Source organism: Podarcis muralis, chromosome 11 (genome assembly GCF_964188315.1).
Source record: "Podarcis muralis chromosome 11, rPodMur119.hap1.1, whole genome shotgun sequence".
In the NCBI taxonomy this organism is placed as follows: Eukaryota; Metazoa; Chordata; class Lepidosauria; order Squamata; family Lacertidae; genus Podarcis; species Podarcis muralis.
Window position 1 is genome coordinate 24,199,266 of NC_135665.1, and position 18,352 is coordinate 24,217,617.

The window sequence follows — 18,352 nt, forward strand, 5'->3', positions numbered from 1 at the left end:
TTGATAGAGAATCAAGAATAGGGAGTTGTGTATTTTCTTACACAATCATTTTTATTAAGAGATATCCCACTTGTAAGCTTACTTATTTTAACTCTCTTGTAAACCAGCTTTTTAAAAGCCTTTTTGGATTAGTCAGCTCATCTATGTGCCATTTTTTAAAGGGGGGGGGGTCAAATTAGGTGTTTGCATCTAATATTAAACCATGGTTCACAGTTACAAGGAAGAACTACAGAAAGCCTTGGCCTTGCATTCTGCTATGAGGAATGCAGAAATTGACATTTCTGTTTTAGACAGCCAAACCCAGTCAATGTGTAAATAGTCTTAATGATATAAAGTCTTAACGATGGGTAGAGGAAACAAGCCAACTTCAAAACACAGTTTACAAAGCTGGCTTGTTTTCACTAACCATAGTTAAGATTTACCAGATTAGGGTTTGGATATAGCACTTAAGATGTGGCTAATCAAAAGCAAAAATGTAAGCTTCATATTTCCTCCTTGCACCCATGCCAGAGGATAGGGGAGAGTGAGTAGGCCCTAGGCTTGCTGCATTTTGCCCTCCTAATGCAAATCATGATTCAAGCGTGATGTTTCAACTGGACTGCTTAATTGATTGAAAATGCATGTTATTTGTTAATATCATTTTAGCTTAATATAGAGATTAACAGGTTTCGGAAAACTATAACTGATACAAGATCACTTTCTCTAGTGTGTCGTACGATAAGAACCCCCGCCCCAATGTCAACGGTTAAAATGGCATATCTGAGGACATTTGTCAGCAGATTATGAACCCTTCTATTAAACAATAACATGTACGATTTTAGTAATGAAAACCAGCCTGAGACACAAAACTGACTTGCTTACTACTGTAATGACGTGCACACGCATTTTGCTATTTTTGAATAGAGGCACTTAAGTTTAGCAGAGTACTTCTGTTGTAAACAGTCTAATGAAGGTCTCTTAAGACAAAGCATATGTGAATACAAAGTTAGAGTTAAACCAAAGTTAGTGTGGTTTAATGTACAAATCTTATTTTCTAATAAGACACTTGCATTTAGTATATTAGTCTCAAAGTATTACCCAATTTCTTTTTTATTATTTAAATGCCACAAACTTGAAATAAGCTTCCAATCTTAACCCCCTCCCCCATTTTTTTCAAAGCTGAAAAACTCTTATTTGTACACCAAATAGCACTCTAAGCTGTGTGTGTATGTATAAGTATATATATATATATCTGGAAGTACTACTTTAAGCCTCTTTCTGTACCTGGAACCAATTAAAATCTCAACTGAAAACCCCAATGCTTGATTTGAATGCCGTAGATATACATGAGTCTATTAACAGCAACTATAAACTGGAAGAGTGCCAGTGTCTGTAACAGGCAATGGGTGCAATCCAGATCCATTAAAATTGATGTGAATATTTCTACTGACTTCAATGTAATATAGATTATTCCCAACAAGCCTTGAGTAAGTGCATTAATACATAATACGAATATTCCTCAAAAATACTAAAACATTGATTTCTTATGTACTGCAAAAGTAACACACAACAAAATGTACATATAGCAATAATTTATTCTGAAATGTTCATTTAGTTCTGTTGAGACTTCACCCATGTCTCATTAATAAAAGAGCAGCCATCTCACCTCAAATACCAGAATATACAACAAGTTACAGCATAGCAAAAGTCCTACCTACTGTCAGTTAAAATCTAGTTCTGGTAAAATAATTTTGTTCAAGTGTTACACATACACAGATTTTCCTTTTTTTTCTTCTTTTTTTGGAGCACAAAACCAAAAGGTAAATCATTACACCATAACTATCTATGCACATTATGTGACCACAGAAATGTTTATCATCATTTCAGAAAATGAACCATCAGTTCTATCCATGCAGAAAAAACAGGCTTGTTCAGCAGAAACCATATTACTGTGAATTTCACAGCCACATGATTAATTATAAGGTTAAGTGGCTTCACAAATACTTTTTTTTTTTGCATAAATACCAATTTCTCCCTGATGTAGTTTAGTCATTTTGCAAATCTAGAAATGAGTGATATAGCAATAGATTTCTCTCTTTTAATCTCTGTTCATCTTTCCTGAATACCCCCACCCCCACCCCACCTAAACAATTAAAGGTATGGGATGTTAATTAAATATATGTAAAACATACTGTACAAATATAGTCGCTTTAGCAATTTTATTGCTAAATAATAAATTGGGACTCCCTCAAATATTATTAGTGAAGACAAAGAATATCAAATATGGCTTCCAGAACAAGGACCCTCTACAAGAATCAAAGCTATTTACAAAAGAAAAAACCCCAACTTTGTATAGTTTTATTAAAAAGTTTCACATATAGCATTAACCCATGAAAATTCTTTGTTAAACAGAAGTTACCAGGTAGGATCCAGAATGACGCTTAGGACTTTGGGCACCACTTGAATCTGTACCTTCAGTCTTTGAATCTCGTTTTTTTGTGCTGTTATTCACTGGTGTTGGTATCTGCGATGGCCGAGTGGAACTGGAACTATTATCCACACTGCTTTTTCTGGGGCTTGGATTGTAGTTGAAAGGAGTCACTCTTGCCGCAACAGCACCACTGGGCGAACTGTGTTTGCTTGAGCTGCTGGAACTGAATGGCGTACGTTCATTAACAGTGTTTTCACTAGTCTCTGGGGCAAGGGCAGGGTTGCCTAGCAAAGGTTTCGTTTCCGTTCCTTTCTTGTCTGGACTATCTGCTTGAATAAATGAATTCAGGCGGTTTTCTAAACCCACAGTACGAACAGGGACATTCCCATTCCCTCCATTTTGTTTTCCGTTAAGATCTTTGCTATTCACATTCCCTTTCTCCGAAACACTGTCAATAACAGGGGGGGTGTTCCCTGTGGGAGATTTTCCAGATCTAGGATTATTAATAGGGCAGTCCTCAATCCTCACCCAAACATCTTCTGTCTTTGAGACGGCAGGTGCCATCTGGTAAATGAGAGTTTTTGAATCGGAACCATTGGTAGCACCTGGTGAGGAACTCTGAGGAGGACTTGTCATTATCTGAGGAATTTCGTTCTCTTTAATCTTCCGCCAAGTACCTTTTGTTGGCGCTTGACTCTCTTTAGATTGCTTGAGTCCAGAAAAAGAACTTACATGTTGCTTTTCATCCTCACTCTTTGCCTTCTCACTGGATTCTGAAGAAGCTGAAAGAATTGAGGAAGAACTTCCAGTCCTACGCCAGGTGCTCACACGAGGAAGTGATGAGGAATGTTTACTATGTTCGCGCTTCCAAGTCCCCGATCTGTTAATTGGCAGCCTGGAAGGACTCTCTGAGTGAGACCTAGTTATGTCATGCCGTTTTGTTGCTCTCCCATCACTGTATTCCAAAGAAGGACTCAGGCTAGGAGGTAACTTCCGCCAGCCACCAGCTTGGATGGCTGAATGAGTAGATAAAGACATATCAGGAAGGGATGGGCTTAAAACTGGAGTCTGCGTTTGGGACTGTGTAGGAGAGTCTGGTCTGGAAGGTGACAAAGATTCAAACGAGGCAGACTCTTCCAATTTCCTTCTTAGAGTGGGGCTTGGAGTTTCTTTAATAAAAGTTGACTGGCGGACCAAAACAGGTCTCTCAGATCTATCAGATTCACTCCCACTGGATTTTGCCGATGACATTCTAGATACATCAGACTTCTTGTTTGATCCGCTGATACCAGAAATTTGGTTTAATCCTTTTGAGGCAGATTCACTTCTGGGAATACCACTGGTACTTTTGGGCAACCCAGTTTGCTTTCCCACAGTTTGCTGGCTCATCTGTCTGCCTGGAGAAGTGTATACCATTCTTCCTGAACCAGAAGACTTGGTGGAAGTCGTACTCGGAGAAGATGTTCGTGGCAGCTGGGAGAGTTTATTAGGGGGACTTATGCCATTTCTGCCGGGTGAAATTGAATTTCGGCCAGGAGACTGCAGAGGTCTGGTTAAGGGCTGCTGTTGTGGTCTAGAAGGTGTGGAATCTCTAGATCCTGATCTAGAAGGTCCTTTACTTGATCCACCCTGTTGAGATGGCTGCCTGGATATAGGACTTGGCTCAGGTTTTACAGATGGTTTGGCTACTCTGGGAGAACTAGTAGAAGTCTGGTTATCATTTGGACTTTTGGAGGTTGCATTCTTTAGTTGAGGCCCTTTTTTAGAAACTGGACTTGTACTTGAGGAGCTATTTCGAACTCCAGGAATATGAATCATTGTCCTACCTCGGGAGATTGAGGGCATATTGGTTTGCAACGGCTGTTTCAAATGACTTGTAAGTTCTGAATTAGAACGAGCTTTACCTGTGATCATGCTTTTATACACTTTCTTTCCTCCTTTGATACCTCTGTTTTCAGATTCTACTTTCTTTGTTTCCAGTGTACTCTTCTCCCCTGGTTTAATAATTCTTGGACCCTTATTACTAGTAAAAGGTTTTTCTTCTTGGTCGGGTGTAAGATGAAAGGGCGATCCTAAGGAAATTCCAGATTTTAATGAAAGGATTGAATCAGAGTCTGATGAGGCTTGTCTAGACAGTGATGCTGCTGCAGCAGCTTGATGTAAGCTGCTAACAATAGAATTAGCACCTTCTTGAATAGCTTTCCAGTCAAAATTTTCTGAATCTGGTGAGAAACCATGTTCTGAATCAGGCCTTTGTATATCCTTCAAATCTAGTGTCAGGTCTTCTGCCAAAATGCCTCCCATATTTCTAGAGCTATTTTTTTCACTGTCTGATTTTGTTCTAGAAGGCTTTTTCTTTTTAGGCATGGCAGAACTAATACACTCCTGTAGAAGATCATCTTCTGAGTCAATACTAAGGGAACTGAGGGAACTGTTTCTTGAAAAACACACAGGAGTATCTTCAACATGAAATGATTTAGGAGCGTAGCCAGAAACTTGTGGTCTACTTGGTTCTATCTGTGCATCAGATGGTTCCATTTGTTCTCTGGGTTCACTTTCTTTGTTATTGTTGTTTTCTTGATCGATATCACTGAGAGAACTCAGAGATGAATTGCGAGAGAAGCAAACAGGAGTATTTTCTATTGCAAAATTTTGTGTTTTCTCATCGGAAGCTGCAGCCCTTTCTGAAATATCTTTGGATGACTGAGAGAATGGAGTTTGCTTCTGCACCAGAGTTTTGGGTTGCTTTCTTCCTGCTGGAGTGTGTTTTTGGCAAGCTTGCATTCTACTGCTTGATTGCTGGCTTGCAGACTGATGTTCTGCATTGGTACTAGGTTTAATTTCCCTTTCTTTCCCCTTTCTCAGTTCTGCCTTTTCCCTTGAAAGATCCACATCGTCGTCAAAGTCTAGAGAACTCAAAGAGTCATTACGTGAAAAACAAAAAGGAGTTCCTTCAATTGGAGTGTAATGATGGGGGGAATCAAATGCAAAGCTTCCTCTTGCGCGCTCTTCATTATTTGGAAGTTTTTCGTTGAAGTCCCTTGAGCTATTTTTAAGGTTTTGTTTCTTTGTCTCTTTGTTGTCTGTATAGGTTCTTTCACTACTAAAATTACTTTTTGGCTCTGTGGTTTTTCGTAAGCGTGCTCTATACTCATTACTTTGGGGTATGGGCTTTACTGGTGAAGTTGGTTTCTTTTTCTCAACTTCTAGCTGATTTTTGGCACCTACTGATGAGGATGTAGATGCTTGCTGGATTTGATCCATTATCTTTTTCACTCTGAAAGGTTTGTGACTTTTCCCTTTTGGCATAGCAGAATTAATGCATTCTGCAAGAATATCATCACCTTCTTCTGCTTTGTCATCATCCAGTGCAATAGTAGTCCCAGCTGACTTTTTCCCTCTCTGAGCATCATCAGTATTTCTGCCTTCTGTGGGAATGGTATCTCTCTTTTCAAATTCTGCAGGTTCCATCAATGTACCAGTTGTCTCTGCATTAGCCAATTCATTGGGTGGCGATTCTATTGTGAGATCACTCAGCGATGTAGCCGTTGAGAAATTTATAGGCGTTCCCTCAACACAATACACGCGTGGCATATCATCTCCAGGTGTAAAACTAACATGTTTTTGAGAATGCAATCTGCTTTGGGAAGGGATAAGTTTATACACAGGCAACTGGCTTGGCTTCCTGGCTACAGGTGGAGGTATTTTTGAAGCAGTTATCTGTGAAGGCTTTTTGGTTTTACGTGAAGATTTTGTTGGCATAGCAGAAATAATACATTCCTCCAATATTTCGATATCATCTTCATCTGAATCATCCAGGATATCCTTTTCAGACTCTGTGGGCTTCTCTGTCTTCTTCTCTTGATTATCCTTTGTGTCATTTGGCTGTTCAAGTTCCGATTCATTCCCATGGTCGTTTTCATGTACAGGAGGCATTATTCTCAACTCTACATCTTTCTGTATAAACGGTTCATCAAGACTCAATGCACTTAGGCTTGATGAGCAAGAAAATCCATCTGGTGTACTTTCTGTAGCAAAATGTAACAAAGTGTCTGCATCTTGCAATACCTGCACTCTTTGAACAGCTGTATTGACAGCTGTTTGCCTTGGCCCAGACTCTCTCTTTTCAGTGGTGGGTATTTTTGTTTTGACTGTTTCTCTCTTTACTTGGGTTGCTTGTGGAGGGGGTGGGGTTTTACTTCTGCTTGGTGGCATTGTTTGCCCAGGACTGTCTGGAAGGTCACTTGGGCTTATAATACCACTTACCATCCCACTACAAGGCTCGCTCTGAACAGAGCTAGCAATCGAACGGCTCTCAAAACTATCCAGGGAACTGACAGAGGTACACCTACTAAACATAAGTGGAGTCTCCTGCACATAATGTTCTGGTGGGCTCTTAGGAGTTTGCGCACCACTTTTTGAAGGAGATTTGGCACCCGAGGAAAATTCTACAGCTTTGTGTCTTGCTGAATCAGAAGGCGATAGACTAGAAGCCTGAAGTCTATTTGATTTTGTTCTAATGTGTTGTGAGGCTGAAGAGGTTTCATTTACAGTACCTGCTGCAGACAGACTCCTATTTTCTTTCATCCCCGCTATCTTCAAAGAGTTGTCCGTATCTCCTGCCCGTGTGGATTGTTCACGTCCTGTCTCATCTTCAGCTGATGACAAAGATGAGAGAGAGCTACATCTTGAAAAACAGATCGGTGTATCTTCTACACAATAGGTCTGTATTGTTTCCTGATTGATGGAGGGTGCTTTGCAGGACGCAGACTTCTGGGTGTGACCGGCTCTACTTTGAGCAGAATTTGGATGGAGCTGGTTGTGTCTCTTTGAGCCAGCCGAGGTTGATGTATTCCCACTACTTGATGAAATATGATCCGTTTTAGTACTCTGTACTGAAGGGCTCTTTGAAAAAGAAAAAGATGGCTTCTGTGCGGAAGGAGGAACGTCTGTCGAATACTTGAGACTGTAATCAATAGGCTGATCTACATGGTGCTCTTCTTCATTGTATTTTATGCTATAATTAGTTGGATGATCTTCTTCCTCATGTTGTTCCTCCTCAGAGTAGCGTTCACTATAGTTAGTTGGCTTATCATCCTCATAATCATCAACTGGGCATATGGACTGGTTCGCTTTTGGATTGATTCCGTGACTGCAGGTAACTCTGTTCTGTTCTGAACTATTAGATTCCCTTGATCTGAAAGGAGATACACACTCTGTCTGTCCAAAAGCTGACTGATAGTTCATGTGTTTATTATCACTACTCTCAGTGTATACAGGGTATGCTCCACTTTGGCTTCTGGACTGTCTTTGTTCATTCTGCTTTATTTCCTCTTCAATTATGTGCTTAGGTCTTGCCCATCTTTCATTTTGTGATGGGCTTTGCCTTCCAGAATTCAATTGCTCATCAGAATATTTTAGGCTATAGTTTATTGGAGTATCTAGCTCTCCATCATTGTCATCCATATGGTTAGCACTGTGTATTTTATGGGCTAAATCAGCAGGGTACTGTCCATAACTGCAAAATTTACTCTCTTCATCTTCAGAGTAAGATTCAATAGGCTTCATCTGTCCTCTTTTACCATACCCATCACTGCTACTGACACTATTTAAGCTATCATTAGAAGCTCTCTTATACTCCACTTTTGCATAAGGCACAGGACATGTCCTGTTCTCAGATTTAGGGAAGTTGTAGGTATTTGTGTGAGAATGGGCAGCGGCTGTTCTTCTTAAAGCATTCCTATCTTCTGGCAAACAGTGCATTTCAGTTACAGATCCATTGCTTCTCTCTTCTTGTGGAATATGCATATTTACTTCTTCCATCACTTTGGAAATCTGGGCTGCAGCAGTAGAGATCTGCATTCCCATTCGTTTAGAGGAGCTCCCAGAATTTTCTGTTGCTGAATGGTAGCTGCTTAATCCCATTGCACGCTCTCTATCCAAGCTCCTGTCCTTGTCAGACCGAGAACTCTCTGTATTTCCTCTGCTTGAGGAAGAAGAGCCAGGCAGTACAGTAGTGTTTAAATATGGTGGAAGTACGGTTACATTGCTACTATTAAAATTCTCGGACCTGCAGACTCCATCTTCATGTCGATTAGCATCTAGAACATATTCACTGTACAGATTCTGTTTGTGTCTTTGCTTATTACGATGAGATGTTTTGGGACTTAAGTTATCAATATTGTCAAAGGTCTCAGATAAGTGTTGGGCATCTAACTCTGCTTCCAGTGCTTTTTGCTTTCTAACATGAAGAGATGGTAAGCTTGAACCCGGAGACATGATGTTAGCATCTTTATATTTCGCAGGCCTGTTTGCCATTAGGTTCCTTAGAGCTGCAGCACTGCCCATGGCTATCATCTTGTGCTTTGAATGTATGAGGTTTTTGAGCATGCTAACGGCTCCCATGTCCCACAGTGCTTCCTGGTCCTTTGAATTCCGTGCAGAGAGGTTCCACAAGGTTCCACATGCGTTACTGACTATTGTCAAACTATGAGACTTCAAGTGATGCAGCAAGGTTTGCAAACAGCTGTTCTCTCTTAGAATTTGCCTGGAATTAAAAAAAGGGGGGGAGGGGGGAAATCACTTTAACAAGAGGAAAGACAAAAAAGTGTCTATGCTTATTTCCTGCTAATAATGTTGTCCAAAATCCTATAAATAGGCATTAGCATAAATTCACTTAAAGACCAGGATCTAATAATGACTATTTGTGTACAGAAACTGTTTGTAGGATAATACTGACACTGTTGCTCCCAATTTGTCACCTGGGGTAGAAACTTTTATTCAGCTTTGGGCAATGTTTCAGAGGGGAAGGAAGGTTCTGTCAGTGACAGCGATGGCTTCCTGGGGTCCCCCCCCCCATTTTTTATTTTAGTTTTGAAAAACAGCTTAAAAGTTGCCAGGATGGCAGCAGGAAGTTCCTTTTCTACCAGTGCTCAAGCCGGTGGCACTGCTGAGAATTAAAAATAAAATAAAATTAAAGGAAGCTTCTAGAAGCTACCCCTGTTTTCCATAGTATGCACTCCCTTCCCCTTCCAAAATATCCCAGAGCCCCCAAATGTTGCTGCCCCCAAACCACTCTCCAAAACCATGTGTCCTGTTTGAACAGGGGACAATGGCACCAAAGAATCCAGCAAACCTCCAAATTGGGGGAGACTCAATACAATATAAAGCTTTTCCAAATGCACACACAGAGATTGCCTTCTGGGAACAGACCCATACACTTGCATGGGATGTCACTCTGAAGGGTCTATTACCAACGGGGATAGCTTTTCTGAGAGTGTTCCAGCTATAGTGAAAGATGTGTGCATTCATATGTGACTGCAGAATGCATCCCTTTGGATTCCAGCCAAGGTTTCAGCTAAGAACATCCCTACTTTTAAATAGGCTTATCCAACATTAACAAACTAAAGTGAAGTTGATTTGTGCTGTACACATCACATTATTGAAAACAGTGCTTATCATGTACTGCCTTTATATTATCTTATATTTGTAAAACTGGGACCGTTTTATCACAAGCAGCACAGGAATCTCTTACCAAATAAAATGCTTACTTATGTTCCTGAGAAAATTATTAAGCTGCAGCCATCTGAGCAGTGAGCTTCTAACAACAACACTGCAGCAATAATTTATGTATCAGCATACAACACCACTAAGTCTAACTTTGCTCATAATCTCTGCCTCCTTCCAGTAAATGTCATCTGCTGCATCAGCAATTTGCATAAAATGCACGGCTTACTGCTTAGGTAACTAGATGGCACACTTACCTGTGGTCCTCATTTGTAGCAATCAAGCTGGAGACATTACGCAGTATTCCCCCTCCACTTTCAATGATAGCTAAAGTATTTGTTTGACTCCGGTAAGTCAGTGTGCCAACTAAAAAGGCAAGAGCACCATCCACAGCACATATATCAGCTTTATTCTCAGTGCAGTGGGCTGACAGATTCCATAAAGCACTCAGTACGCTTTTTAGGGTAGATTCCTGCAGAGAGAGGAAGCACACTGAATTAAGAGGGCTGAAATGCAACCTTAAACCAAACAAATTAATGTTTTGACACTGGTAAAAAAATAATAATCAAGAGAGGAATCCAACACTATTATAAACATGAGCACAATGTGAGGGGGCACAATGGGGGGGAGGAGCCCTGTTGCACTTCCATTAGTGAGACCAGTTAGTTAGTGTTTATTTTGCTAGTGGTAACAACTTCACTGTCTGCTGCATATAAAAGAATGGCACTCCAATGTTAATTATTAGTGAGTTAGCCTCACTGAACTCAGGGGGAATTACTTCTGCCTAAACAGAGGATTGTATCCAATGTTACTAACAAAACCATTCAATTTTAGTGGGTATTTTAGTTTGCTATTGGAAGGAATAATTACACTTTTCTTCTATGAATAAGGAAACCAAAAAAATAATTTCATATACTTAAAATACTGAAAAATGTGGTTTTGCGGTAACCTTTTTAACTTCCAAAGCACACTCCATGAGTGCTTTCACACTTCCAACTTCACGAAGTGTCTTCTTACTGTTCACATCTGCTCGCCAAGACAAATTTCTCAACACGCTTGCAATGACCTGCAAAAAATGGAAGAATAAAAAAAGCTCAATCTGCTTTATTAACTTTATTGTTTTCTACCCTTTAATACTTGCTGACTGCCAGGAAACAGTTTAGGATGCATGATTTGCATGATAATAAGCTATTTAATTTACTGGGTTTCATTTTAAAATTTAATTCAATGCAGTAGCCCAAAGTTTCATTTCAAATTCTATTCTACAAATGATTTCAAATATTCTGATGAATATTTTGGAATGACTCTTTCCAAGTTCTATGTATCTGTGGTAAAATTACAAATTGGAGGGGTGTTTCCAACTACCCCACCCTGTGAGCACATCATGGGAAGATTGGTGAAGCTGTGAAGCTCCCTTGTTACTTTTGCTATTAGATGCTGTGATCTTGTTATTTTTTTCTTTCAAGCAATCTTGTTATTATACCTGATATTGTTTTGCTATGTTATTATGTCATTGTTTTTGTAGCGTTTGTTTGAAATGCATCTCTGTTTCATTGTTGTTAAGCCTCTCTGATAATTGTTTTTGGTGAAAAAGCTGCATACAAATAATATACATGCAAATTAAGAACTTTCAGACTATGTGGATCAACTTGTATTACATTAAGGAATACATAAAATACTTGGGCTTTGCCTAATCTCACTTAACATTAGAAATTGTACAGTTCTATCAAGATGCCCCAATCAAGTTTCTTTAATGGGAAAAAAAACCTATGCAATACATAGTGGGATAAAAGTTCTACAAGTAAGATTTACCTGCTGCAAATCTTCACTTTCAGATTTTAACTGAGCAACCAGGGCTCTCATGCAACCTTTCATAGAACACAATGTAGCCTGATTAAAAAGAGAGGGAGATAACGAAACAAATTACTAAGCAGTATGTGGAAAGGTCACAAGTTACTTTCTTTACAAGCAGAATTAAAGGACATAAAACAACATGAAAATTATTATCCAACTTTTTTGCACTAAGTGCACTCACAGCTACTCATAAAGCTAAAACTCATAAAGCTAAAACAGTAAATATATAAATTCACAGCAAAAGAACAAAATAATAAATAGCAGTGATTTAAAACATTCATAAAAGAAGCAGAGTTGGTTGAGCACATGCTGAACTAAAACGGTCTTCAATGTACACTTCTTTAGGCAAGCTGTTCCATTATCTGGGCATCACAACTGAGAAAACTCTCTCCTCACTACAGTTGAGAGGGCAAAGGCACACAAATAGAGTAGACCCTTTGTAGTGGAATGGAATTCTCTTTCATATGGGAAGTGGAGGGCCCAGCCAATTTAGGGCTTTAAAACATCAAGGGCAGCACTTTGAATTTAGCCTGGAAACAAATAGTGAGCCACTGTAATTGGTACAAAATCAGAGCAATATGCTTCAATCATCTCTGACACTTCCAAAACCCCAATAGCCCCATCCTGGATAAGTTGAAGTATCTGAACAATCTTCAATAGCAGTCTCACATAAAACAAATTACTGTAGTTCAACCTAGAGTGGACTAGGGCATGAATAACCATGGCCAAATCTACCTTCTCCAGTTAAAGACTTAATTGGCTTATCAGATCATAAGATGGATTAAAATATCCAAATAGTGGCGGGTTCAAGAATTACAATAAAGTGCAGATGTAAAAATGTGGTCAACTATTTCATGACCTATACAAAATACCCTTAAAAAAAGCAGCAAAGGAGAATATTAAAATATTAACTAACAATAGTCATAGGGCATGGGATAATAATACAGAGCGTAATTGTGTTATTGTGGCTGTGTCAATGTCTGCTGAGGAATATCAAGAAACAAGCAGAACTACATTTTTCTGTTTCATGCTCAGCTGTATCACGGCCGTCTGAAGTTAATGACAGCAGATAATTATACATAGAACAACTGAAATGCTGAAAGCCTTAATATTAAAGCTATTAAATAGCAAAAGAAAAATTAACTTACCTTATTGGCTACATCTCCAAAAGTTAAGTTTGTCAGAGCCATTCCAGCATATCGTCTTAATGTGACACTGTAGTGGTCATTAGTAAGCCCATACATTTCACAGTCTACTTGAAGCAATTCTGCAATGGCCTGCAATCCTCCTATAAACATAGTTGAAATTTTTGTTAGAAAAAAATATTTTTCTAAACAATTTATTCTAAATAATTTATTCTAAGTACAGTGGTACCTCGGTTTGAGAGCAGGCCGGTTTACAAACTATTCGGTTTATGAACTCTGCAAAACCAGAAGTAGAGTCCTGGTTTGCGAACTCTACCTCGGTCTATTAACAGAAGCCGAATGGTGGAAGGGCACCGGCGGTGGGAGGCCTCATTAGGGAAAGCGTACCTCGGTTTAAGAACGGTTTCGGTTTAAGAACGGACTTCCAGAACGGATTAAGTTCATAAACTGAGGTACCACTGTAATTTTATTCTAAATATTCCGAATAATTTATTATAAATAATTATTGGCACTTATTTTCTAAGGCAAAAGACAAAGCAAGGGGATGGTTACAAGGGATCCATACTATAGTAACTAAGAATTGTTTTTAAAGAACTGGGAGCATTTCACGGAAGTATTAAGAATCCAAAGAAAGCAAACCAATTTGCTCCAAATCAGAAAAAAACCTGCTATCTGGACACATTGCATTTTTCGGATAACAAACACTCTTTAAGCATTCAAAGATGAATTTCCCCCCTATGTCTTATGTGAGTGAACACAACTCGAAGAAAAGCAACACGTATGCTGCTAACAACCACTCTTGTCAGGACCACTGTTGTTTCTTCCTGCATTTATGCAACTATGTAGCTATGGAACAAATGGGTTGGGGATAAAGATACCTAGCTCAATAAATTATCTAAATAGAAGGAGCTACAGCATTCTCCAGAGCCAAGATAACAATTTTAAAACAATAAGCATTCATGTACTGAAAGAGTGAGGAAAATCTAACATTTTATCTTCCTGATTGTGGATACCATCAGGTTGTTAAAGCTCTAACTAATCAATGTAATGTGATCTTGAGCATATACTCTCGATACTTTTTGCTCCACTCTTACCAAGTTCATTCATCGCATGACGGTGCTCTTCATCAAATGAAAGCTTCATAAGAACACATACTGCAGGACAGATCTGATGGTCAACTGGAGCCGGCACTTGTCAGAACAAGGAAAACAATTACTATTTACTTCATCAATTAGTTATTTAACAAAGCAAAGCTTAGAGAGGTTTAGTTTCTAAGCTGTTTATTAGACACCTGAAAGGCAACCTAATTATTGGGGGGGGGGACCCTACACAATTATGAAATAAACAGTTTCTACATTCTGCATAACTGTGTATAGTCTTTCTGGACTTCAAAGCAACAAGTCACCCAATACGAGGTGATTGACAGATGAGTGTCCTCATCCACCTACTACATTTGGCTCATGAGGGTATACCTGACCAGGATCTGGCCTGCAGAGCCAAAAAGGTTTCCCCTCCTTATACACATGGAACTCCACACAAGAACACAGGCCTCTTTTAAAAAAATTATTTGTTTATAAGATTAGCTGCCCTGCACCGTGAGACTGAAAGGTGGGCTACATAACAATGTATAAAAACATAAAACAGATGAAAATCAGAACAATTTTAAAGCATATAAAACAGATGGAAAATTGGAGCAGAGCACTATAAATTCAGCAGAGGAGTGGCTCACAAAAAATAACTGTCAAAAGCCAATGTAAAGAGAGGAGTCTTCAGTATGTGTCACAGGGAAGGGCTTGGAGCCAATCTGGGTCTCTGCTCTTGGACCTAGGAGCCCTAATGCATTATGGGGGAATGTTATCATAGGGGAACTTGCCTACCCCTTCCGCCTTCCTCCACCCCAGACCAACTACAGTTCTTAGAGTCTTCCTTCTTCACCAGTTATGTTGCTGCTAAGTTTCTTCCCTTGCAATCTCCCTCTGGGTGTAAGAAGTCATTTTCCTAGTCAGCATTTTCCCTTGTTTATAAAGAGAAAGCTGCTACTCCTGCTTGTCTCATATCTCTCCTTTCCCACCTCGGTCCTCATCCAGCCCATCCGGATGTATAGTTAATTAGCACCTTCAGACGCCGAGGTTGTCGAAGAATTTGGGTACAAATACTGCAGATAAATGGCTGAGGCTTAAGATACTTTAAGGCAGTGAAAAGAAAATGCAAGATTAAAGTAGCAACGGAGTGGAATTATAGGAAAACCAAGCAAAAGCGACATGGGCTATAGTGGGCAGATTTGCCCATCGTAACCAGAGGTCTCATCTCTCACACAGCTTGCTTGAAACTGCTTGTTCTACAAAGAACTCAGATTCAAAGCCCTAACATGAAGAAACACTTCACGCTGGTTTTAAAGTAAAAGCTTTAAACACAGTGACATACTTGGATTTTTGTCCTGGTCCATGCCTTGGTCGTGTGCCTCCTGCCATTCCCAACACGTTTCACAGTAAGCTCGGATTTGTTCTAGAAGATGAAGGACTCTGATTTCTCGCCTGCCTCGCTTATCGTCAGGCTGCGAGTGAATGATATTATGCAGTGCTGCGCTGGCTCTGGCACGGGCCTCCTTACTACCCCGGGAGTTTCCCAACAACACTGAGTCTTTATCGTTGCCATGCAGAAGTTGAATGAGGAGCGGAAGACATCCAGACTGGCGCATAGCTATGCAGCTGTCCTGGGAGCTAGACATGGCTAGCAAAGTTCGTGACATGTCATCTTTATCATGAGTACCCAACATGGACAGCAATGAATACACCATTTCAACCTACAAAGCAAGCAATTTTTAAAAACATGTTACCAATTTTTAAAGTATAAGCAATGGCATATGCCACCAGGAGAATTTTTGATGAATTGATGATGAATTAAGCCTTTGGGCCTAGGTTAGCAACTCTCAACATTACAGATTCTGTATTGCACTATTCTTAGGCAGCTAAAATAATGTTGACATAGTAGTACAAACTGTATCACCAAAATTAGTGGAGGATTCACTATGCATTACTCTTGTCTGTAAACAGGACAGGGCACTCATAAACAATTATGCATTTTCAGAAAAGCTTAATGACACCCTCCTCAAATTCTTAATGTAGCAGGAATCTAATGCCACATCATGAAATACTAGTAATAGCATTGTGGCAGCTGCTTTGATTCTCCCATTCTATAATGCTGAAGCCATTACTAAAGATTGACAGACTTGTTAGATTTTGCACATGACAAGGTCATCTGACACACTCAATGCATCAGTATAAACTGGGCAGCTGAAACCATCTCAAGGCCCACAATAATATTTCAAAAGCAGCATGAGATAAAGACTTTCCCTGCAAAATGAATGCCCAGTTGGACAGAAAAAGATCAGCTAATTGGAGGTTGCCAGACAGGTTTGAAAGGGAACATCAATCAATCAGTCAATATAAGTTTATTGTTCAAGTCAAAGGTAAACCTGCAGCAACAGTACCAATAAAACAATACATCCATAATATGAGCCAACACCTATGATGTAAGAGAGAGGTTACCAGAGACACCAACAAACTCAAATTCAGCTTGGTTTCAAATGAAAATTCCATAACATCACAACACTTTATAATGATTTTATCTAACCCCTTTTTCCTTCAATGGGACTATCAATATTACTACCCTTTCTCAAAAGTAAGTGTAAAATGTGGCATTAACAGCCTGTGACAAACTTTGGTTACCTTAGTACCTAGGTGATTTGTCAGTCTTCGAGGAACAGAGTAACTGCTGCTAGAACTCATAACACTTGATGTCTCATGGTCCATACGAGCAGCCGAACCCTAAGAGTTTAATCAACAATTTGGCGATGAAAGCATTAGCATAACACAAAATCATTTTAAAATTTCAGCATTTTAGAATGCAACACAATTTAGAAGTTGGGGTTAAACAAAACTGACATGTCAACTCTGTAAAAATCTAATTGTGCCAGAGGAGGGAAAGCTGCATCGTGACCTGAGTCACAAAAGCAACAAGCGGTTAGCCATTTTGCCAGCAATGATGGAAATAGAATCTTTTAAATTATTGTTAACAATTTAACCATACCGTTTAGATTGGAGGATACGCGAATAGGAAGTGCTGCACTCACAAAGTAAGAAATATTTTGGTGAGAAATATTTCATTCTCTTAACCATAGCCCCTGGGCCAACCAACACAATTCTCTCTCACAGCGGTATTCAGCTCCCAGGAATTCAAGCACAATTTCAGCATTACTGCTCTTTTCTCCTCCACTTGCACTACCAACGTCAGGGGTGCGCTTAGTCATACCAATTGCATTCTCTCTTTCTCCTCTCCCTTTAGGCAATGAAGTGACTACCCAAATTTCATTTAGGGGTGATCAGTTAAGTGTGACTGTGACATCATAGCATTTGCTGGGTTGCTGTCCAGTTAAAGGATGTTTAGTTTATTTACTATTTGGCTTTTAGATGATCAACTAAGTTCAAATTATTCCAAAACTCAATGAAGGTGCCCTTTTCAAAGTTTCTGTAGTAGGGAGACCATTTCTCCATAAATGTGAGAAGCTTACATTTGTATATAGTATATACATACTATTTCTACTAATTTCGAATAGGAATCAACTAAATTTAATCTGGGGGACTCAATACTGAGCACATCAATTAAATGATTAATAACTTACATCCCAGTTTTCTTAGGATAGATCATGTGGCAAAGGTCATAATATCCTCTTACCATTTAATCATTACTTCACCCCAGGAAAAGCCACTTGGGTAAGAAATCCCATTAACCTTTCCATGTACAAGCACCCAAAAGATCATTGTGAATACCCAACATTACATTTGGCTATTAGGAGGACAGGACGCAAGGGTGGAAGCTTTTGGCTTCCAAGCAGAATTTTATTATGTTTTTATTTATACCCCAGCCAGATGGGTGGGATATAAATAATAAAATTATTATTATTACTATTATCATTATTATCAGAATGAAGGTGTTTCTTGCCTTCTACCTATGAGATGCAGCAGTTATTAATCACACTGGGATCCTCTAATATTCTTCTTTTGGGGAGACAAGTGGAATGGGGGCTCTCACTAGGGCACTCTAAAACCTTTTTATGCAAGGTTTCGGCTTGCAGACCTGATCATTATTTGCCCGCCCACCCTAGGAAGACCCACTTGTCAATCACCTGATGTCACAACAAAGTGAAACCACACAGGGAAATGCAAAATGCCTTTTAAAGTGCACCATAAGACCAGACAATCAGCTAGATGCAGGCTCTTAAGGAGCCCATTGCAAATTACTTGGCAAGACCCCACTGTGGAGCCCTTTGCACAGGACTTCCCAGGCCCTGCCAATTAGCTGAGCAGCAGCTGAAGACCCCTTTCAGGAGAGGAAGGTCATTTACCTGCCTTGAACCTGTCATTAGGTATAGGGCTGG

The 18,352-nt window shown here is 39.5% G+C and overlaps 1 protein-coding gene across 4 annotated transcripts in view; it reads right to left on the reverse strand.

Moving 5' to 3' along the window:
- Positions 1-1,556: 1,556 nt before the first annotated feature.
- APC (APC regulator of Wnt signaling pathway) overlaps positions 1,557-18,352 on the reverse strand; it is a 57,706-nt gene continuing 40,910 nt past the window's right edge. For all 4 annotated transcript variants that reach the window (XM_077936129.1, XM_028749259.2, XM_028749261.2 and 1 more), the window contains 8 exons: positions 16,644-16,742; positions 15,340-15,718; positions 14,010-14,105; positions 12,919-13,058; positions 11,729-11,806; positions 10,866-10,982; positions 10,174-10,388; positions 1,557-8,957 (listed from right to left, as the gene is read on the reverse strand). In XM_077936129.1, the coding sequence (XP_077792255.1) occupies positions 2,384-8,957; positions 10,174-10,388; positions 10,866-10,982; positions 11,729-11,806; positions 12,919-13,058; positions 14,010-14,105; positions 15,340-15,718; positions 16,644-16,742 (7,698 nt within the window). In that variant the 3' untranslated portion in view covers positions 1,557-2,383. The remainder of the gene's footprint in view (positions 8,958-10,173; positions 10,389-10,865; positions 10,983-11,728; positions 11,807-12,918; positions 13,059-14,009; positions 14,106-15,339; positions 15,719-16,643; positions 16,743-18,352) is intronic.